This window comes from Dipodomys merriami, unplaced genomic scaffold (assembly GCF_024711535.1).
Source record: "Dipodomys merriami isolate MVZ:Mamm:240054 unplaced genomic scaffold, mDipMer1.0.p SCAF_34, whole genome shotgun sequence".
NCBI lineage: Eukaryota > Metazoa > Chordata > Mammalia > Rodentia > Heteromyidae > Dipodomys > Dipodomys merriami.
Genome location: NW_027204937.1, coordinates 8,814,565 through 8,837,566, shown reverse-complemented (window position 1 = coordinate 8,837,566; position 23,002 = coordinate 8,814,565). Strand labels below are relative to the sequence as shown.

General features: G+C 35.8%; 1 protein-coding gene across 4 annotated transcripts in view; it reads right to left on the bottom strand.

Annotated features, from left to right (window-relative positions):
- Window positions 1–23,002, bottom strand: part of Eps15 (epidermal growth factor receptor pathway substrate 15) — a 118,901-nt gene that overhangs the window by 52,690 nt on the left and 43,209 nt on the right. For 3 of the 4 annotated variants that reach the window (XM_069987243.1, XM_069987241.1, XM_069987242.1), the window contains 5 exons: window positions 20,984–21,043; window positions 14,653–14,742; window positions 13,352–13,497; window positions 8,082–8,238; window positions 3,246–3,331 (listed from right to left, as the gene is read on the bottom strand). In XM_069987243.1, coding sequence (XP_069843344.1) covers window positions 3,246–3,331; window positions 8,082–8,238; window positions 13,352–13,497; window positions 14,653–14,742; window positions 20,984–21,043 — 539 coding nt within the window. Of the gene's footprint in view, window positions 1–3,245; window positions 3,332–8,081; window positions 8,239–13,351; window positions 13,498–14,544; window positions 14,743–20,983; window positions 21,044–23,002 lie in introns of all 4 variants that reach the window. The other variant, XM_069987240.1, reaches the window with a different exon arrangement.

Here is a 23,002-nt window from a genome sequence, read left to right as displayed (position 1 = left end):
AAAAACTATAAATTGAGCTCAAATGATACAGCACCAGCAATAAGTGAAAAAGCCTGAGGTCTAAAGTTCAAGCCCCAGTACTGGGGCACACACACAAACAAAAAGAAACAACCAAGATGGTGGGTAGAATCTTTTGTCAGACACACAATTCAGCTCAAATTCTTTTTCCTGTTTTATAGTTGTATACAGCACATTCTGATATATTAATAAATACTTTAAAGACAGAACAGGAAATCTTACAGAAAAATGTCATTTATAATAATAAAAGCCAAGGTTTATAATGTAATGTCTTGAAGACCTATTGACCTAAAAGAGCTATTAAAAAAGTTAACTTTAACAACTATAATGAGTAGGTGAATCTCATTATTTCATTTCTGTAGTTATAAGATAATACAGGTTTGCTTACCTCATAGGTATCACCGATAAAGTCTAGAGAAGTTTTACACAAATATCAAATCATGTGTAAATGTCACACACTGATAAAATGTTAATGATCACCCCCCCAAATCAATAAGGTTTTGAAATCCTCTCTCATAATTAGACAGTCACAAAATGTTAGATATATTCTTTTTATTATCATTCCCTATATAAGAAGCTGAAAATTATTGAAAGTTTATTTGACCAAAATGTAATATATATTAAAAATGGCAAGCCAGGCACTGGTGGCTCACACCTGTAATCCTAGCTACTCAGGAGGCTGAGATCTGAGCATCGCGGTTCAAAGCCAGCCCAGGCAGGAAAGTCCGTGAGACTCTTATCTCCAATAAACCACTAGAAAACTGGAAGTGACGCTATGGCTCAGGCGGTAGAGCACTTGCCTTGAGCTGAAGAGTTGAGGGACAGTGCCCAGGCCCAGAGTTCAAGCCCCACAACCGACCAAAACAAAAAATGGTGGCACAAGTAAGGACATCTATCTACAATCTTACTAACATTTACTATCAAAAATTTATACACGCTGGGCGCCGGTGGCTCACACCTGTAATCCTAGCTACTCAGGAGGCTGAGATCTGAGAAATGTAGTTCAAAGCCAGCCCGGGCAGGCAAGTCTGTGAAACTTTTATCTCCAATAAACCATCAGAAAGGCACTGTAGCTCAAGTGGTAGAGCACTAGCCTTGAGGTAAAGAGCTGAGGGACAGCGCTCAGGCCCAGAGTTCAAGCCCCACAACCGACCAAAAAAAAAAAATTATACATTAGATAAGTATAATGGAACTCAATGTAATAGAAACAACAAAAAGCCAATTTTCCAAAAGCAAGTTTGATAAAATTTAATATGCTCAATATTAAGCAATAAATCTTAAATTACTACAGTTGACTTCAGAAATCATCTCTCCTTCAGGCAATTATTTCCTATTTTCATTTGGGAAAAGCCCCTTCTCTACATGGTTTTGGTTGCAAACTACACTCCAACATACTTCCAGACAGCATGTACAACAAATCAGTGATCTATGTGTTCACTGGCTGACTACCTCAGATATAGGCTTTTTTATGAACTGCCAATAAAGAACTCTTCCCTAAACTTAATTATAAGCCTATAAGGCTACATGTGCTATAGCTCTCTTGCTAATGTAAAGAGAAGTATATCCAAGAATAGAATCAATCCCGTAGAAACAGAAACAAGAAATGGTGAGAGCAAAAAAATGATTATATCATTTGAGTCTCAATGTCAAGCTATGCTTCAAGTAATCTCCACCTCTAAAAGGCTTTAGTTTCATCTGTCAGTAAATACATACTCAGTGAAGTTAGTTGGGAGTGTGCTTTCTCTTACAAAGAAAAAAAAACTCTCATAACTAAGTTTCCCTATAGCAATCTTAATATACTCCTATAGAGAAGATAGGAGTATTGTCAAATTATTGCCATGTTAGCCAGATAAGTTGCTTATTCCCTTTAATAATAACATCAATAAAATAAGGTATTACCCATTATTTGTTTCAAAGAGCTGTAAAGGGAAGGAGGAGGAGGAGGAGGAAGAACAGGAACAGGAAGAGGAGGAGGAAGAGGAGGAGGAAGAGGAGGAGGGGGCAGGGGAGGACAAGAAGAAGAAGAAGAGGAGGGGGAGGAAGGAGAAAGGAGGGGGAGGAGAGGGAGGGGGAGGGAGAGGGAGGGGGAGGGGGAGGAGAGAAGGGAGGGGGAGGAGGGAGAGGAGGAGAAAGAGAAGAAGGGAACCAGGTGCCAGTGGCTCATGGAGGCTGAGATCTGAGGATCACAGTTCAAAATCAGCCCCAGCAGAAAAGTCCATGAGACTCTTATCTCTAATAAACTACTCAGAAAACACTGACATGGCTCTGTGGTTCAAGTGGTAGAGTGCTAGCCTTGAGCAGCACAAAGAGGCTCAGAGACAGTACCCAGGCCCTGAGTTCAAGCCCCAGAATTGGAAAAAAAAAAAAAAAAAGAAGGTTGGTCTATATACAAAGTGGTATTTAAGTCCCTTGCCTTATAGGTGGAAAAGTAATCTCATCTGCTTTGCAAATAATGTTAGGAAGTCATTTTTACAGTAAATATTGCCATAAAGATTCCAGGAAATGGGAATTTAAGAAATATCAATAATAATGACTATATTCAGATTTAAATATAATTGTATTTGAGTTTGTTCTACACATACCATATATAAGAAAGAAGATTCAATTTAGAATCAAGTAGTCCTGGGAAAAGGTATTATATAGAACACAAGTTTGTTTGAGTACAATGGTCTAAGTGCCTTAACTTCTTTATCTATAAAGCAAGAAACGATCTAATCCCAACACTCAGTGGTAGAGACAGGAGAAAAACAACAACAACAATAACAGAAATAAAAAAAACAATAGTCTTCACAAAATTTTGTGAGGATTAAGTAGTAAAGAAAGCATTTGGCATGGTGTCTGTATTTCATATTCCTAAGATAAAATAACAGTTTCCTAATCTATTCAAATAGCTAAAGAAAACCTATTATTTCATTCATTCTAAGACACATTTATTTCACTACCGGAAATCAAAAGTATTTTACAGTTAATGGCATTGCTGTGTTTATTGAATACTTTTTCCTTTTACAGTAGTACATAAAAAAAATAGCATATGCTGCTACCAAAGGTTGCCTTTATTTGATGAAATAAGGTATACTGATTCCAGTGAAGTCTGAGTATGGTACTTAACAAAGTGACATTTACTCAAATATACATTAGAAACAGAAATGTGTGTGTGTGTGTGTGTGTGTGTGTGTGTGTGTGTGTTTGTGTGTGTGTGAAGTTAGCTGTAATTTTAAATTACATACCTCTGCAGGTCAACTATTTCATTGTTAAGGGTATCTAGCTCCTTAATAGCAGAAAAATCTGCAACAGGACTTGATCCTATGATGTTCTAAAAACAAAAAGTTCACAATTATGTATTATTACCATGAAATTATGTAATATAAACACTAAAATATTAAAAAGATTTACATGAAATAGTGTTGCATAATCCACTTCATTAGTAACAATTCATTTAATAGAATTATATCTAATACCATTAATATAATTCTATGCTTATAATTATGTAAGTACATGAGTTTCCTTAAATGTTCCAAAGCTATTATTCTATAATATAAACCCAACCTTTGTCACTTGATCCTATTCTGTGTAGAAGCTCATAGTGAAACAGATACCTAACAAATTAATTTCTCCAATGAAGAATATTTTTTTAGAGATGTAATTTATTTAGTACTTGTATCATCTGGTAAAGGATAAACAATTTTTGTCAAATCTCAGAATTGTGATTAATTTTACTCAACATTAAATTTTATTAAATAACTTTAGTGTTTATTTAAAGTAAACTCAACTGTTCAGGCTTGTTCCACAGTAAATATCAGTATTACCATATATAAGACTTTTCATATATGACTTACTTTTCATTATTATTTTCTTTTAATAATGAAGGTCCCAAAAATCATCTCAGAATTTAAGTAGCTTTAATTTAATTTTGGTTCTCCTATTTTACTAACTGCATGATCTTCACCAATAAAACAGGAAAATACATTTCTGCCCTATTTACTTTATAAATTAAATTTGAACTATCATTGATGTCCTGTATGGTAAAGTAAGAGCAAAAGGATAAACTGTTCTTTAAACCCTTAATTTATACTTCCAAACTAGAATCATATTAACAACAGAATAATCTACTTCTGGAAATGTTAAAACTGACACCTAAAAACAAGCAACCTAAAATACACTGATGACCTTATTATTAGAACATAAAAGTTAGTATTATTACTACGTAGGCTGTTATGAACTTACTCTATGTCACCACCTTACCCAACAGGTTCACAATGTCCCATCTCGTACAACTATATCATCATTTAAAATTCACTAAGTACTGTCAAATCCATTAGTCAATTCTCCATTTCAGAGCTGAGGAAACTAATTCAATGACTGATAAAAGTTATAGAGTATTCAATTTCAAAAATGTGCAATTTCATACTATGTCCCTTGGGGCATGTGCATGCTAGGTAAATGAAACTACATAAAAGTAAACCTGATAAATACATTAATCAAATCTTGCAAACAAGTCATTCTATACTATTTAATGCCACACTGCATTTTTAGTACTGAGCTTTCTTGTTTAGACTAGCAACACCAAAATTTACCCATGAAGATTCAATTTTTTAAATTTTGTAATCATTATGAATTTATATAAATCTCTTAACTGCTTACTATATTCCACAGTATATGTTATATTAAATTAAAACTTTTAAAGTAGATTGTTGGATGAGGTATTTATGGGTTTTAGCTCTGTATTAAACATGACTTAGAAGCCAGGCTTGGCCAGGCAGCTGGATAGATAAACAAAATGAAAAACCAATTAGCCTTTGATCTTACCTTCATTACCAATAGTAACTTCTATTACTTAAATGCTATTGAGACATTTGCTATCAGAAGTGCAAGTATACCAAGAAACACATGATTTCTATACCTATTCTATTACTTTAAATTTATGACTAACATTTGACAGTCTTTGCTATTAAAATATCAAATAAGACACAGTGAAACAAATTAGTTTAACCATAAACAAGTTAGGAATGAAACTGTACATGACTAAAATGACATGCAATCTGGAAGCATGGAAAAAGGTCAGCTAATAATTCAAGGGCATGGGAAGAAAAATGTAGCATTTTTCCCATCTTTCACACTGTCTCATGAATTTCACAAAAATTCCACTTTGGTGATTTAAAGTGGATCAAAGCCTAGGGGAGGCAAGCTAAAATGCCCACAAATGACCAAGTGACATGAGTTTAAGTATTTTTCTCTCATTCACTTTGCTGCATAAAAATCTTGTATTTTCAAAATTATTTGCAAATTATTGTAAAAAATGCATAAAATAATTATTGTAAAAATGCATAAAATAAAGCTCTAACCTTGAGAGAGAGTAGCGTTAAGAAACTGACAGTACAAGAAAGACGAAAAGCAGAGTGCTGCAGAATGGAAAAAATAGTCCAAACTAGAAAAAACAGAAAGAAAAGCAACATTCAAAAAGGATTAGTCAAAGCTGCCAAAAAAGTAGCATTTTTTTGAAAATCAAATTATAAAAGCAAAAGAGATTATTGAAAGATAAATGTAAATTTTAATTTTTAAAGTTAAATTTTGGTTAATAGATAAGACAACAATGATAAAGTCCCATTTTAATGAATAATACTGCTACCTAACACTAAGTATCTACATTCTAGTGAATGGACTTCAGACATATCTACTAAATTTAAAACTAGTATACTATATACTAATGTCAATAAACAAACACAATTTGCTTCAGAAACTTGCCCTATTTGTAATTTGTTTTTAACAATTTTTTTTTTTTTTTTTTTTCCTGGTCGTGGGGCCTGAACTCTGGACCTGGGCGCTGTCCCTCAGCTCTTCAGCTCAAGGCTAGTGCCCTACCACTTGAGCCACAGCACCACTTCCGGCTTTTTCTGCTTATGTGGTGCTAAGGAATTGAACCCAGGGCCTCATACATGCGAGGCAAGCACTCTACCACTGAGCCACCTTCCCAGCCCCCTATTTGTAATTTGTATGGAAAGTAAACAGTGAGACTCTCAGCAATTTGTAAAATAAAGAAGAAAAAAATCTACATAGATGAAAGGATAAAACAATATGTATAACTGAGAATATTATATAGCAAAGGGCATAAATATAAATTCGGCAACCTTTATCTTTTTTTTTATTTTTATTTTTTTTCCAGTCCTGGGGCTTGATCTCAGGTCCTGGGCACTGTCCCTGAGACTCTTGTGCTCAAGGCTAGCATTCTACTACTTAATCCACAGTGCCACTTCTGGCTTAAGTAGTTTATTGGCCATAAGAGTCTCATGGACTTTCCCTAGGAGGGCTTTGAACTGTGATCCTCAGATCTCAGCCATCTGAATAACTAGGATTACTGGCATGAGCCATAGCCACCTGGCAGCCTTTATCTTTTTGAGTGACATCATTTTCAGCCTTTTCAACATAGGGAACCCATGTCATATATCACAAAGAATCTAAAGAAAAGTTCCTAATATGCCCCAATACAAAGCTCACAAACTGATCAAATGTTTATTAAAAATGTAACTCTCTAAACCTGGTAGTAAGTAAATGATATTTTTGTTTTCTTAGTGGCTTGATATCTTATTGGTTTGATTTTCTTAGAAAATCAAATTTTAACTATTATGAGATTTGTTAAAGTAGATTTTTTTTTTTTTTTGCTGCCAGGACCTGGGTGTTGTTGCTGGGCTTTTTGCTCAAAGATACCATTCTATCACTTGAGCCACAACTCCACTTTGGCTTTTTTGGTAGCTAATTGGAAATAAGAGTTCACAGACTTTCCTGCTAGAGCAAAAGCCAAAACATTTGTGTTTGAAAGAAAGGTTTCATACATAGTACACATTTGACAGCTCCTATTAGATGCAATCTTAAAGAATCATCATAGCATCAGTTACTTTATAGGTCTTAAGAGATTTACAGTTATAAAGCTCTGGGATTCGTGTGTGTGTGTGTGTGTGTGTGTGTGTGTGTGTGTGTGTGTGTGTGTGTGTGTGTGTGTGTGTGTGTGTGTGTGTGTGTGTGTGTGTGTGTGTGTGTGTGTGTGTGTGTGTGTGTGTGTGTGTGTGTGTGTGTGTTTGAGCTGGTGTCTTGCTAAAGCTCTGGGATTCGTGTGTGTGTGTTTGAGCTGGTGTCTTGCTAAAGCTCTGGGATTCGTGTGTGTGTGTTTGAGCTGGTGTCTTGTGTGTGTGTGTGTGTGTGTGTGTGTGTGTGTGTGTGTGTGTGTGTTTGTGTGTGTGTGTTTGAGTTGGTGTCTTGCTATGTTACCCAGGCTGGCCTTGAATTCCTGTGCTAAAATGATTCTTTCATCTTAGCCTCCCCAGTAGTTAGTACTACAAGTGAGCATTACATGTGGCTCAAGTATTTAGTTTGAAAGGTAAAGACTATGTATACAAATCCTTAAAAGGTCGATTAAAGGCCAAGGTATCCTGACTGTACAATACTAGGAAGGTTTCTAGGTAAAGAGAGAAACCAAGGCATAATAATACATAAAATGAAAGAGTTTTAACTGCTGGTCAGAAGCCCAAAGTAACTAAAACTGACATTTAGCTGTTCAAATATGAATCCAACTATATATTCAGGAACAAAGATCATCTCTAGCAAAAACCATGTACAGTTGTATCCTCAACATATAATTAAAGGCTTTTTTGATGTAAAATTAACAAATAACCATCTCCTAGATTTTGTTTTCAAATTTATATTGTTTTCTGTAACAGTGAGTCATGAAATGAAATATAAAATTCTTATAGTTTTTATTTAATTTTTACTCAATTCATAAAAATTACTTCACAAATCCATGAAGGGAAAACTAAGACCATATTTCCAGTTTAAGATCAGAACACATAGCTATTAAATGTGTAATAAGTAGTAGAATAAACAGGCTACAGACCAACCATGTCATTTATACAAAGAGCATATTTTTGATACTAATAACTAAACCATCAATAGTGTACTGGTCTACACTTAGCCAGATACATTTTCTCCATTATTCCATCTAAACTTACTGTGACTTGACATAGTATATGCTTCTTTCTATTAATACTTTCAGGTTCTCTTTTAAGACATCATACCTTTTGTAAACTGGTCCTGTCTGATGGTGGAATCATCTCAGGAGTAAGTATGTGAGGAGGATCAATGCCCTTTATTAACTTTTGATTGATCAAGTGAAAAGCCAAAGCAAACTGATCCTTTGAAAGCTTTCCACAGTCCTTTGTGTCACATAATGCCCTGCACAAATAAACAAAATGAATGGCATATAAATGCTATTAATATCGTCCTAAAATTAAGGAGAAAAAATTACTATAACTAGGTATAATTTAAAAAATAATCAGTTAAATTAAAAAATTCAAAAAAATTTTTGCCAGTCCTGGGCTTGAATTTGGGGACTGGGCACTGTCCCTGAGCCTTTTTTTGCTCAAGGATAGGACACCACTTGAGCCACAGCACCACTCTGGCCTTTTCTGTTTATGTGGTACGGAGGAATCAAAATCAGGGCTTCATGTATGCTAGGAAAGAACTCTACCACTAAGCCACATTCCCAGCTCCTCAAAACGTATTTTTAAAAAGAGACAATCACATAAACTAACAGGTTACTTAAAACTAAATGCTAAACAGGTTGAAAAAAGAGAATATTCATTCTGATACTTGGCAGAGGCCTATAATTAAGTCTACTTCAAGCTTTATTAATTTTCAGGACCACTACAAAGTGTGTGATGGGCCAAAAACACACCATATCCACATTTTCTTCATATGACAGTGTTAGGGTCTGAAATCAGAGTCCTGACCTTGCTAGATGGGCAATCTACCACTTTCTTGGTTAAGTTAATGGCTAGGGTGTTGAGTTAATGATTAGGGTATTGTTATTTTTAGGCAATTATAAATGAACTGTTTTCCTACTTTCTTTCTTAGCTTGTTCACTATTGGTATGTTAAAAAGTTACTAAGTTTTGAGTACTGATTTTATGTCCTGCTACATTCCCAAAGGTATTTATCAGCTATAGGAGTGTTTTTGTGGAGCCTGTGGAGTCTATTAAATATAGGATCATATCATCTGCAAAGAGAGATAATTTGACTTCTTCCTTCCCTACTATGTATGGATGAGAATGGGATAGTGAAGTCTCCCACTATTATTATGCTGGGGTCTATCAGGGCTTTTAAGCCCAGAATTGCCTTTTTAATAAACCTGGATATGTCACTATTTTGTGTATATCCGTTAATAAGTGTAATTTCTTCTTCATAGATCATTCTCTGAAGTGACCTTCTTTGTCTATTCTGACTGATACTAGTTCATAGTCAATTTTATCAGCTATAAGAATGGCTACTCTTTTTTTTTTTTTTTTTTGGGTCCAGTCGTGGGGCCTGAACTCTGGGCCTGGGCGCTGTCCCTCAGCTCTTCAGCTCAAGGCTAGCACTCTACCACTTGAGCCACAGCACCACTTCCGGCTTTTTTCTTTTTGCTTACGTGGTGCTGAGGAATTGAACCCAGGGCCTCATGCATGCAAGGCAAGCGCTCTACCACTGAGCCACCTTCCCAGCTCCAAGAATGGCTACTCTTGCTGGGCACCGGTGACTCACACTTGTAATCCTAGTTACTCAGGAGTCTGAGATCTAAGAATCGTGGTTCAAAGCAAGCCCAGGCAGGAAAAGTCTATGAGACTCATCTCCAATAAACCACCAGAAAACTGGAGGTGGCACTGTGGTTCAAATGGCAGAGTGTTAGCCTTGAGCTGAAGGGCTGAGGGACAGCGCCCAGGCCCAGAGTTCAAGACCCACCACCAATTAAAAAAAAAAAAAGAATGGCTACTCCTGCCTGTTTACAGCGGTCCATTTGCTTGGAAGATCTTTATCCATACTCTATCTTGTCAGTGAAGTGTTGAGGGTTTTTTTGTTTGTTTGTTTCCTTGGTTTTGTTTTGGCTTTGTTTTTTAGGTAATGAATGGTTGGGTCTTGCTTTTGATCCAGGTTTCCGTTGTATGTCCTTTAATTGGAGAGTGAAAACCACTAATGTTCAACATTACCATTGAAATATATGCCACATTTCTTGTCATTTGCATCTTGCCTGTTCCTGCTTTGTGTATCTATGCATCTAGGAGGGTCTATTATTTCAACTATTTTCCTGCTTTTGAATTTTCTTATTCTGTGTTGGATTCTTTCATCTTTTGCAGTCCTTGTTTAGTAGTCACAAATTTTTCTAGATCTGTATATCACGGAAGGTTTTCATTTCTCCATCAATTATAAAGGATAGCTTTCCAGATACAATTGTTATCTCTCAGGGTTTGAATGATTTCTTTCCATACCTTCCTTGTTTAGAATTTGTGTTGAGAAATATGCTGTTATTCTAATGGGCTTGACATTGTAAGTAACTTGTGTTCCCTTTTTTGCAGCTTTAAATATTCTTTCTTTAGGGATGGGAATGTAGCATAGTGGTAGAGTGCTTGCTTTGCATGCATGAAGCCCTGGGTTCAATTACTCAGTACCACATAAACAGAAAAAGCTGGAAGTGGTGCTGTGGCTCAAGTGGTAGAGCACTACCTTGAGCACAAAGAGGCTCAGAACAGTGCCCAGGCCTTGAGTTTGAGCCCCAGGACTGGAAAAAATAAATAAATAAAAAATATTCTTTCTTTATTCTGGATATCTAGTGCTTAAACTACAATGTGTCCTGGGGTGTTTCTTCTCTGATATTGCTTTTTGCTGTTCTATAAGCCTCTACCACATGGATGACCCTCTCTTTCTCAAGCATGGGGAAGTTTTCTGTTTGTTATTTCACTGAATAGGTTCTCAGTGCCTTTACTTTATATTTGTTCTCCCTTGTCTAGGTCCATGATTCAAAAGCTTGATTTTCTTCATGGAATCTGAGCATCTTATAAGTTTCCTTGGTATCTTCTAAAGTGTTTTTATTTAATGTCTGTGACTGTTTGATTTAATGCAAATGCTTTATCCTCAACCAATGATATCATGGTTTCAACTTCTGTTCTATTAGCTAGGCTTCTGATTAAGTTTTTAATTTAAGCTACTGAGCATTTCATTTCCAGGATTTTAATTTTATTTTTTTCAAGATTTCTATCTTCATTGGCCTTCCTCTTTCATATCTCCATTGCCTTCTTTATTTCATTGGCCATTTTTTCCACCATTTTATTCAGTTCATTGTTTAAGCTTTAATCCTCTTCATTATCACTTAAGTCTTTTATTGTGGAGTTGTTAGCTTTCGAGAGACACATTCTTTGTTTATTCATAAAAGTAATGATTTTTCATTAGGATTTGTGCATCTGGAGGTAAAGATCTAGTGAAGCTTTCATTCTGCTGTGTCCTTTTAGTTGGTTATTTCTTATAGATTACACAAGACTGGGTAAAGGCTATGTTGAGGTGTATGCTCCTATTATTAGATTGAAGGGATGAGTCTCCACTGACAGTCAATTTTTATGCCCCTTACTCCCCAAATTTATAACATTAAAAGATGTTAAAAACAGATGAACCCTAAGTCTCAACAAATCTAGTTCATTTGGTGATGCCACAAAAATTCTAAAACAATTAAAAATTTCCATGTTAGTTTATTCCTCCATAACTCTTAAGAGTAGCAGGATACAAAGGTCACCACCTCAAAGTAGAAAGGACAGTTGTAAATGCAAATCACATAGAAGGAAAGGCAACAATCTGGAAAGTTTTACAAAATCACTTGAAGAGAAAGAGCAAATCCATCCATCCATCCATCCTTCCTTCCTTCCTTCCTTTCCTTCCTTCCTTTCTTCCTTCCTTCCTTCCTTCCCTCCCTCTTTCCCTCCATCCCCCTCCTCTTTTTGAAGCTCAGCTTTCTGAAATCCTATGTTTAATTTTCTGAAAGTCACTGTGACCTGACAGAGACTTCACGCAAGGGTATCTAATAAATCTTGACTTTCAGCTTTCCTTATTTCTCCTTGTGATCTGAATCAAACTTTTTAACATTTCAAGCCTGAATTTCCTATCTATAGAGATAATATCCATCTTGTAAGGTTAGTGTAAAAATTAAAGACAGGTACTTTTATAAAAGTCTGGGCATAATGCCAAACCTATTTGTGATAGCTAGGCACTCAATAGTAGCCATTAACAAATGTGCCTGTATAGTCTTTCTCATTCTTGAGCACATATCCCTTTGAAAGCAGACCTACTATTCTTCTTTATCTTTCCTAGGTTTCTCTCTGTAAACACATAGTTAACTTCAGATGTTTGCTGCCTTTGAAAACTTGAAGATAAACTTTGGTATAGCTAGACTGGTAGTAGACAAACTACAAAGGATTTTCCACATATAATCACATTTAGTGTGAAATTCATTAGTATTATTAAGGTTTTCTTTTCCTCTTTTTGTGTTGTTGTAAAACTGGGATTTGAACTTGGGTGCTCTACCACTTGAGCTATACCTCTAGCCTTATTTGCTTTTATTTTTTTGAGTAGGAGCTCACTTTTTACTTGAGTAGGTCTAGACTTTGATCTTTCAATTTATGCTTCCTGAGTAGATGGGATAACAAATGTGTACCACTTTGCCCAGTTTTTATTGCCTGAGATGGAGTCTTGCTAACTTTTTGCCTGAACAACTCAAGCTTTTGAATAGCTAGGATTATAGGTGTGAGCCACCATGACCAATTAGTTTCTCTTTAAGGAGCATATAAATTACATAAAGGTATGAATATATTCATGTACCCTGAAGAATTATATAAATATGTCTTAAAGATGCTATTTCTTTTATTATTTAAGTTTCAGACATTTGATTGTTAGATTTATATTGTTTTAAATTGATACTTCATATAATATTCTAATAGTGAGTATCACTGTCTATCTTCTAAAGCTTTAGATCAAGGTTTTGCCCTTATCCTGAAAAACTCTTAAAATACTTTTAAAGTTTTGATGCTATACTGTGGCTTCAATACAGGGCTTTGAGCTATTGCTTGGCTTTTTTTTTTTTTTTTTTTTTTTTTGCTCATGGGGCTTGAACTCTGGGCCTGGGTGCTATCCCTCAGCTCTTCAGCTCAAGGTGAGCACTCTACCACTTGAGCTACAGCGCCACTTTTGCTTAGCTTTTTTGTTCAAGGCTGAGGCTTTATCATCTCTACTACCAGGTTTTTTTTATGGTTAATAGGAGATAAGAGTCTCGTGGATTTGTCTGCCTGGGATGGCTTTGAACCTCAGTCCTCAGATCTCAGTCTCCTGAGTAGCTAGCCATCAACACCTGGCTAGTACTTCAGATTTAAATATACTCTATAAAGAACTTTGAGATATAAACCTGCTCACAAAAATGACTTCAAAATAAAAATGCATAAAACTACAGATAATAGAAAATTGCATTTTTAGAAATCAATTTCAGTCAGTCTTACCATATGTGGGCTAGTAAAGTAGAAGGTAAACCTGTTTTCAGGAATATTTCACGGACCTCCATTCCAGACACAAATCCATCCATATCTTTATCAGTTTTCAGGAAGATTTCATCATATTTAGCTTTTTCTGCAGAGGATACAACCCACTAGAGGGAGAGAAAAAAAAAACAGTATTTCTGCCAAATAAAATAAACTTTGAAGTTCACTTGTTCAACCTACAGCAGTAGCTGTCCCAAATTCGGAACAGATATTTCCTACTAAATATTACAGTCATGCTTCATCTCTGTTGTATTGAAACTAAAATACTGCAGTAAAGAGAAAATTACAAAAACACAATTCAGCTGGGAGTATATTTGCATATGCTAATTTTACTTTTATTTCCCTTTTAAGTATGATGAAACACCTGACCTGTTATGATTCCCACATTAATACAAGTAACTGGCAAAGTTTGTATGAAGAAATATTTAAATAGTTTTTTATTTTCATTTTCTATAGTTCTGTCCAGAATTCTTAACTGTAGCCAAATTGGCCAATTTGTTCATGCTAACAATCTGACAAGAAGCAAGTCAGAGAAAGAAAAAGACCATGCACCACTCTGAACAGATAATTTGATCCTAAAGATTCAAGAAGTAACTGGACATTAAACAAAAACATTTATTAATTATGTAGGGCAATCATGCAGTGTTAGCACATAGTATCTTTCACCTCTATTTTTTTTTCCTTTCTTCTTTTTGCCAGTCCTGGGGCTTGAACTCTGGGCCTGGGCATGGTCCCTGAGCTCCTTTTGCTCAAGGCTAGCACTCTACTACTTGACCCACAGCACCACTTCTGGCTTTTTCTGTAATTTGAGATAAAAGTCTCACTAGACTTTCCTGCCCAGGATGGCTTCAAACCTCGATTCAGAGATCTCAGCCTTCTGAGTAGCTAGGACTATAGGCATGAGCCACTGGTGCTGGCTCACCTCTAGTTTTAATGGCAGGTAGATAAAAGCATAGTCAACAAGGTATCTGTTTGACCTAAGGAAATATAGAGGAATATCTGTTTCCTCTGGACCATCACATTATGTAGGATCAACCAGAGGGAGCTCCAAATCTTTAATCCCTTTGATGTTCCTTCTAGTTTTATCAAGTAATCAACTGTTAAATGTCATGCACTTTGTTAAAAAAAATCCTTTCATGCTGGTAAATCTATACCTGTCTTAACGATGCTTTGGTAGTTGGAATGCCTACAGGTGGTAAGTAGTAAGATTTCTTGGCGGATGCTGAAGAGGGAACCAACTGCATAGAGCCCAATATACTGACCGTTTGTCTCTTAGAAGGTGGCACCAAGGCAGCAGGCAAGGACATTGGCACAGGTTCTTTCTCCAGTGCACAGTATACCAAAAACATGGCCTTCAAAATAGATGAATCAGGGTCACATATATTAAAATTATTTAATAACATTCATTCTTCAACAACAAATCATCTTGAAGGTGTCTCAAATGCTTTTTTGATAGACCAGGCATGGTGGTACAAGATTATAATTCCAGCTACTTATGAAGCAGAAATAGCAGTATTACAAGTTTGAGGCCAGGCTGGACAGTCAGCAAGAGTCTGCCTCAAAACACAAAATATAAGCCAAATGGGCTGAAGGGTAGCATGGCTCAAGTGACAGAATGCTTGCCTGGTATGCCCTAGGTTCAATCCCCTGTGCTAAAAAAAAAAAAAAAAAAGAAAAGAAAAGAAAAAGAAAAAAAAGGGGGAGGGGGAGAGGGCAGAGAAGGAGAGGAAGAAAAATGAGGGAAGAAGGGAGAGAGAGGGGATGTTGGGAGGAAAAGAGGAAGATACAAAAAGGAAAAATAGTAAGAACTAAAAAGCTAAGAAATTTATAGGAAGATATCCTGAGTAGAAAAAAAACAGTAATATACACACTCTAAAAGTTTTTTCAGGGGCTAGGAAGGTGGCTCAGTGGTAGAGTGCTTGCCTTGCATGCCTAAGGCCCTGGGTTCCATTCCTCAGCACCACATAAGCAAAAAGAAAAAAGCAAGAAGTGGCACTGTGGCTCAAGTGGTAGAGCGCTAGCCTTGAGCTGAAGAGCTGAGGGACAGCGCCCAGGCCCAGAGTTCAGGCCCCACGACCGGACCCCCCCCCCAAAAAAAAAAGTTTTTTCAATGACAAAAACAAATGACAATTTGTGGGGAAAATATTATCTATAGCAATATTCTAATATTTAAGTATTCCTAGAAATTAATGTACAAAAAAATAGAAAACGTATGAACAGACATTTTACAGAAATATTAAAAATGTCTTTATCTTTAACAAAAAATATGCTCAATTTCACTCATAAGAATACTACAAGGGGCAGGATATTGGTGGCATTTTGTCTTTAAAGCACATAGGAATAGTTCTTTGGTTACTATACTATAAAGGTGAAGGATGATATGTATATCTCATTTGCCTTAAATGTATTGTTCCAGTTTTCACATTTATTTCATTAAAAAGAAACATGAACAGGGTGATGGTGGCTCATGCCTACAGTCCTAGCTACCCAGGAGGCTGAGATCTGAGGATTTCAGTTCGAAGCCAGCCCAGGCAGAATAGTCTGTGAAACTCTGATCTCCAATTAACTACTAAAATAGCTGGAAGTGGAGCTGTGGCTCAACTTGACTAAGTCTCAGGAACAATATCCAGGCCCTGAGTTCAAACCCTAGAATCAGAACAAAAACAAAAACAAAACAAAGGACTACTTCACAGACTAGAACTATATTCATGAACTTACTCCATAAAGTGACCAATAATTGGGATTTAGACATTTTTTCCATTCAATGACAATAGCATAATTTAATGCATATTTTGAGTTTTTAATGCTAATACAAGAGAGAAAAATTTAGCATTTCTGCAAAATTATTTCTTAATGTGTCAAAAGAAACTTCCTACTAAATTAAATGAGTCAGAAGTAAATATCATAGAGATATAATTCTAATATCTATATACTCTCATCCGATTATTCATCAATCAGTACATAGAATGCTGATACACTATTTTTTGATGCTGGTCCTGGGGCTTGAACTCAGGGTCTGGGTACTGTCCTTGTGCTTCTTTTGCTCAAGACTAGCACTCTACCACTTGAGTCACAGCACCACTTCTGGGTTTTTCTGAGTAGTTTGTCGGAGATAGACTCTCATGGACTTTCCTGCCCCGGATGGCTTCAAACTGTGATCCTCAGATTTCAGCCTCCTGAGTAGCTAAGATTACAGGAATGAGCCATCAGCGCCTGGTAGGAATAGGTATAATTTTTAAAGTTTGTATTCTTTTTTGTGTGTGCATCCATATATAAGAAAGATGCTCAGAAGTAATTTTAGGTATTGCTAGAACATCCATACATGACAAGGTCTTTTAGAAATGTACTTAAAAAAAACTAAACACTCAAAGGCATTCTAGATCTGGATTTTTAATTAAACCATTAGATTTCAGATTATATGAAAGAGTATTCAAAGGAACAAGCCATTGATTAAAAGTTCTCATGGCAATGTAAATTATATAAGTTAACTTCACTGATTCCACCACCCAATTAAAAACAACTTCCCACTTATTCGTATAAAATTTTTTTATTTTTGGGTCCGGTTGTAGGGCCTGAACTCTGAGCCTGGGCGCTGTCCCTCAGCTCTTCAGCTCAAGGCTAGCACTCTACCACTTGAGCCACAGCGCCACTTCCGGCTTTTTTCTTTTTGCTTATGTGGTGCTGAGGAATCGAACCCAGGGCCTCAGGCACGCAAGGCAAGCGCTCTACCACTGAGCCACCTTTCCAGCCCCTTGTATAAAATTTTAAAAATAGAATTTTAATATATATTTGGAACATTCAATCAAGTTTTGACAAATTAGTGAAGTAATTATTTCTAAAACAAATTTGTACTATAATTCAACACACCAAGTTACAATGAATGATTAACTTCATTTTCATTTGTTTCCATTAAAAAAATAAACTGAGAGCAGGATATCAGGTCTTTATAACAAACAAACAGACAGCACATAAGAAAAGGTAAGGCCTGAAACATTCTCTCTCTCTCTCTCTCTCTCTCTCTCTCTCTCTTTCTCTCTCTCTCTTTTTAAAGACCAGAGTCCCACTGTTATAGCCAGGCTAGCCTTGAACTTGCAAACTTCCTTCGATTGGGATTGTAGACATGTGCTACCAAGCCCTGACAACAGAATGATTCCTAATATTAATCCAGTTTTGATTGATTAGTAAAATAAGATATGCTAGGGGAGGGTCCTATATAATGTTTCAACAATCCAAAAATTTTCTGAGTAATATATTACCTTGACATTTCATTTAGGAAGACAACTGAAAATGTTCAGGTCTTAGTTACTGTACTATTGGAAAAGGTCTTTTTAGTTTTCTTTTCTTTTCTTTTCTTTTTTTTTTTTTTTTTTTTGCCAGTTCTGGGGCTTGAACTCAGGACCTGAGCTTCTTTTTGCTCAAGGCTAGCACTCTATTACTTGAGCCACAGTGCCACTTGGGCATTTTTGGTTTATGTGGTACTGAGGAATTGAACTAGGGCTTCATGAATGCTAGGCAAGCACTCTACCACAAAGCCACATTCCCAGCCTAGTTCATTTCTTTTAAAAAGTATTTTTTTTAATTACTTCAACTTTCAAGGAATAGACCAAATCTTAAAATTCATATCTAAAATATGAACGTTTATAAGTAAATTGTATAAAAAACAAGTCAAAAGTCACATGACTTAAAAGTTTTGGTTAGGCTGCTATGTTGTGCCAATTATAATTCTGAAAAGTAGATACAATAGTGCATGCCTGTAGCCCTAGCTACTTATGAATGAAAGCAGGATCACCTAAGCCCAGAATCTCAAGGACAGCCTAAGCAACATGGAAAGAAGAAATCTAAAAATAATGTAATAAAAGAGCTTTTTTTTTTACTTTCATGGAATTAAAGAATGGAAATTGATTTATCAAGCAAGTTCTAAACTAAAGCTCATGAAAACAAAATTTTCTGAAGAATTGTATGTAGAAAATAGCAAATGTGGCAAAATGATTAACTAGCAGTAGTCTAGAAGACATAGTATTTACTATCTAAAGTAAAATGGATGTATGTTTAATTTATTTAAATTTTTTAATATTCTAGGGCTTGAACCTTGTCCGTGGTAAAGCCAGCACTGTGCCACTTGAGCATGCACTCAACATATTCTTTTAAATAAAAGCTTATTATTATTATTATTATTATTATTATTATTATTATTATTATTATTATTCCAGTACTGGACCTTGAACTTGGGGGCCTCAGAACTGTCTCTGAGTTTCTTTTTGCTCAAGGCTAGCACTCTGTCACAAGACCCACAGCACTACTTCTGGCTTTTTCTATGTGGAATGGAACCCAGGACTTCATGCATGGTAGGCAAACACTTTACCACTAAGCCTCATTCCCAGCCCATAAGCTTATACATATATATATATATATATATATATGTGTGTGTGTGTGTATGTATGTATATATATATGTGTGTGTGTATATATATATATACACATATATGTGTGTATATATATGTATATATATGTGTGTATACACATATATGTACACACACAGCCTAGTAAAAGGCTGCAGGACATATAAGATAAATAGCATTTATTGTTACTTTAACCTAAACTATACAATTTAACAAAGATAATATTATTTTCCATCTATCCTAATTATATTAATACAAATGATCCTTTAATGACTTACAATGCAAAGATCTGATACCAATATTCTTTTTTTTTTTTTTTTTGTCAGTCGTGGGGCTTGAACTCTGGGCCTGAGCGCTGTCCCTCAGCTCTTCAGCTCAAGGCGAGCGCTCTACCACTTGAGCTACAGCGCCACTTCCAGTTTTCTGGTGGTTTATTGGAGATAGGAGTCTCACGGTCTCTCCTGCCCGGGCTGGCTTTGAACCGCGATCCTCAGATCTCAGCCTCCTGAGTAGCTAGGATTACAGGCGTGAGCCACCAGCGCCCGGCTCCAATATTCTTTTTTGATAGGTAAGTTTAACAGTACACTAATACTCATAACAAAAGAAGCAGGTAGAATATATAATTAAAGTTGACCATACTTCAAAGTGCACCATGTATCAAATCTCTTCAATATATTGACTTATATATCAGTGGGATAAGTTGTGGTGGGTTTTGTTTGTTTATTTGGGGGGGGGGGTCATGGTGCTTGAAGTCTGGGCCTGGGCACTGTCCCTCAGCTCTTCAGCTCAAGGGGAGCACTCTACCACTAGAACTACAGTGCCACTTCCAGTTTTCTGGTGGTTAATCGGAGGTAAGAGTCTCACACTTTCCTGCCCAGGCTGGCTTAGATACATGATCCTCAGATCTCAGCCTGCTGAGTAGCTAGCCAGGATTACAGAAATGAGCCACTGGTAAAAGGCTTAACTTTTTTTTCTTTCTGTGCATACGATACTGAGTAATGGACCCAAGGTTTCATGCATGCTATGCAAGCATTCTACCACTAAGCCACATTGCCAGCCCAGTGGGATGTTTTATCACCATTTTGAGTAAATGTCCTGCCATTTTCTAACCATCATCTGAATTAAGACAAAAGTTACTAGAGACCTGTGACCATGAATTCAAGTCACTTTAAGTTTCTGCATTTTTAAAATGTGATATATATATATATGTATATATATATGTATATGTATATATGTATATTCTATTACAGGTTAACATTTAGGAAAGGAAGGAGGGGGAAGAAAAAAAGAGGAGAAACAAAACAGAGAAATTACATGATCCAAAAGACAATTTTCAAAGTTCAATAAAGTAGATAATGGGTTAAAAAAATATGCAAGATTCAGAATCAGAAAAGAGTATAACCACAGACCCAATAGAGATTAGAAGAAAAATACGAATTTGTGGCAACAAGTTTGAAAATAAAACAGAGGTTTCCTTAGCAAAATAGGGGTAGAAAACTTGAACATACGAGTTTCCATATAAAAGAATGAATGGGAGACTAGAGATTTAACATTGTTGAGTTCACAGAAGAGTTTTATCTAACCATTAATGAGGAGAATATCCTATTACTAAAATGTCATTTCAGATAGGATTTTGTACCAGAAAAAGGTGAACTTTCTATGTTTTTATCAAGTAAAATGAAGTTAGTGCTATTCATGTTTTTTTAGTGAAATAAATGTGAAAACTGGAGTAATACATTTAAGACAAGTGAGATATACAAAAATAGTACCACCCTTCCTCTTAAAAGTACAGTAACCAAAGAACTTCTATGTGCCTTAAAGACAAAATAAAGACCGCAAAAACGTACATCTTCTGTTACTCATTTATTTTAAAATATTGATTTATAAATTCCAAATAGAAATGTTTATACCAGCAATCTGATGGACATATCATTTTCTTCTAAGGATGAATTAAAAGAGAAAATTTTCATGAGAATGATGGTGCACACCTTATAATTTTAGTGCTTGCGGGGAGGGGGACTGGGGTTGGGGTGGGTGAGGCTGGAGGATCATAAGTTCAAGGGCATCCTGAGTTGCATGGCAAGTTCCACACCAGCCTGAGGCAAATAATACACTCTAGTTCAAAGAGAGAGAGAGAGAATTTCACGTCATAGACTATTAACATGTTTCAGACCTTAAGAAATCAGGTTACTTACAACTGCAAATTCATCTCTGTCAAGCTTTCCATCATGGTCAATATCACTTAACTCCCAAACCTTAAAAAACAGAAATGAGAAAACTTAATGTGTGTGCGTGTGTATGTGTGCATGCGTGTGTGCGTGTGTATTTGGAGCCAAGGAGAGAAAGTGTACTAATGACATATAAGAATAGAGATAAATAAGCTCTTGGTCATTAAGTGCTTTGAAAGGAAGTTGGATTTCATCTTAATTGCATTGAGAAGCTACTGATTTATTTTAAGTAATAAAATGACAACATTATTTACTGCTTAGGAATCTCAAATTTACCACACAATAGAAAAGTAGTGGAAATAATAATAAAAAATGGCTTTTAAAATCAGTATTTATTGAGCATATAATTTATGTAACACTGATCCAGCAACAGTAGTAGTACTAATACTGGAGATAATGTGGTGATCATCATCATTCTCATCATTACAATAGTAGTTAGCAATTAAAGAATATGTACAAGCACCATATAACTATATTACATAATCATATCTAATACTAACAACCCCATAAACTAGGAATTATGCCCTTTTTTAAAGTTAACAAACATGGTTATACATGACTTGCCCAAGATCACACATAAGAAGCAGTGTAGCCAAGACTTGATCCTATGTAATCTACTTAGGCAGAAGTTCTTTTTTTTTTAAGGGCTGTAGATTTAGAGAGTAGGTAAAGTTGAAATATGAAGAGTGGAGAAAAATCACTTTGAAACAGCACAAGAATGACAGGTAGTAGAAGCTCAAGTGAAGCTGGTGATCATGAATTTATGATGACACCAATCTTATTAGGCTTTCTCAGGAGTCTGTAAAGCAACTGAAGAGAAAATAGATAATTAGCTTAATGAAAAACTGGATGTTTAGTAAAAACAAAGATTTCGTGGCAAAGTTGAAAAAATGCTTTCGAGAATATATGAAAAAGATCTAAAAAGTCAAGGAAATTGAGAGTAGAACTTATGAATTCATCAGGCAGAAGATAGAAGAACAATGTGGCAGACAAGAACTAAAGATGTGGATGTGAAATGATGGGTTCAAAAAGCCCACATTAGGGAAAAAGTAACTGCAAAAGAGTCGGGCACTGGTGACTCATGCCTATAATCCTAGCTACTCAGGAGGCTGAGATATGAGGATCACTGTTCAAAACCAGCTCTGTCAGGAAAGCCCGTGAGACTCTTATCTCCAATTAACTACCAGAAAAACAGAAATTGCACAGTGCCTCAAAGTGGTAGAGGACTAGCCTTGTGCAAAAAACCTGAGGGACAATGTCTATGCCCTGATTTCAAGCCCCAAAGCTGAAAAAAAATTTTTTTTAATTTACAAAAAAAAGAGGGGGATAGTGTTTTAGTTTATAGACTAAAAGAAGCCATAAGGATGAATGGTAGTGATGGCTGCACAAAAATATGAATGTTATGTCGCAGTATTGAAATTTGAATTGACTTAAATTTACAACTGATTAATGTGGCAAATTTCATGGTAAGGGTACCAAGCCACAATTTAAAAGATAGAGGGAAAGTAAAAGAGTTTGAGGTTTAAAGGTCTTGATGAAATCAAGAAACTAAAAGTTTTGCAAACATCTAGGAAAAGGTTCTAGAAAGCACATAAGTTCAAGTTAGAATAGAATTTACAATTTTAGAGACGAAACAATTCCTTACAACAATATGAGGTAAAGTACTGATATAAAATATTGATATTGATAGTCTTTAAACAGTGTTGAAGAATTGGGAAGTCACAGCATGCAGCACACAGAAAAATGGTTTTACCCAAGGAGCTTATACATATAACTAATTTTGACTACTCACGTTTGATAGGGAATAACCAAACAAACTGGTAATATTTTTTTTTTTTGGTCAGTCGTGGGGCTTGAACTCTGGGCCTGGGCGCTGTCCCTCAGCTCTTCAGCTCAAGGCGAGCGCTCTACCACTTGAGCTACAGCGCCACTTCCGCAAACTGGTAATATTTTTATATATTAAGAACACACTGAGCCAGGCACTGG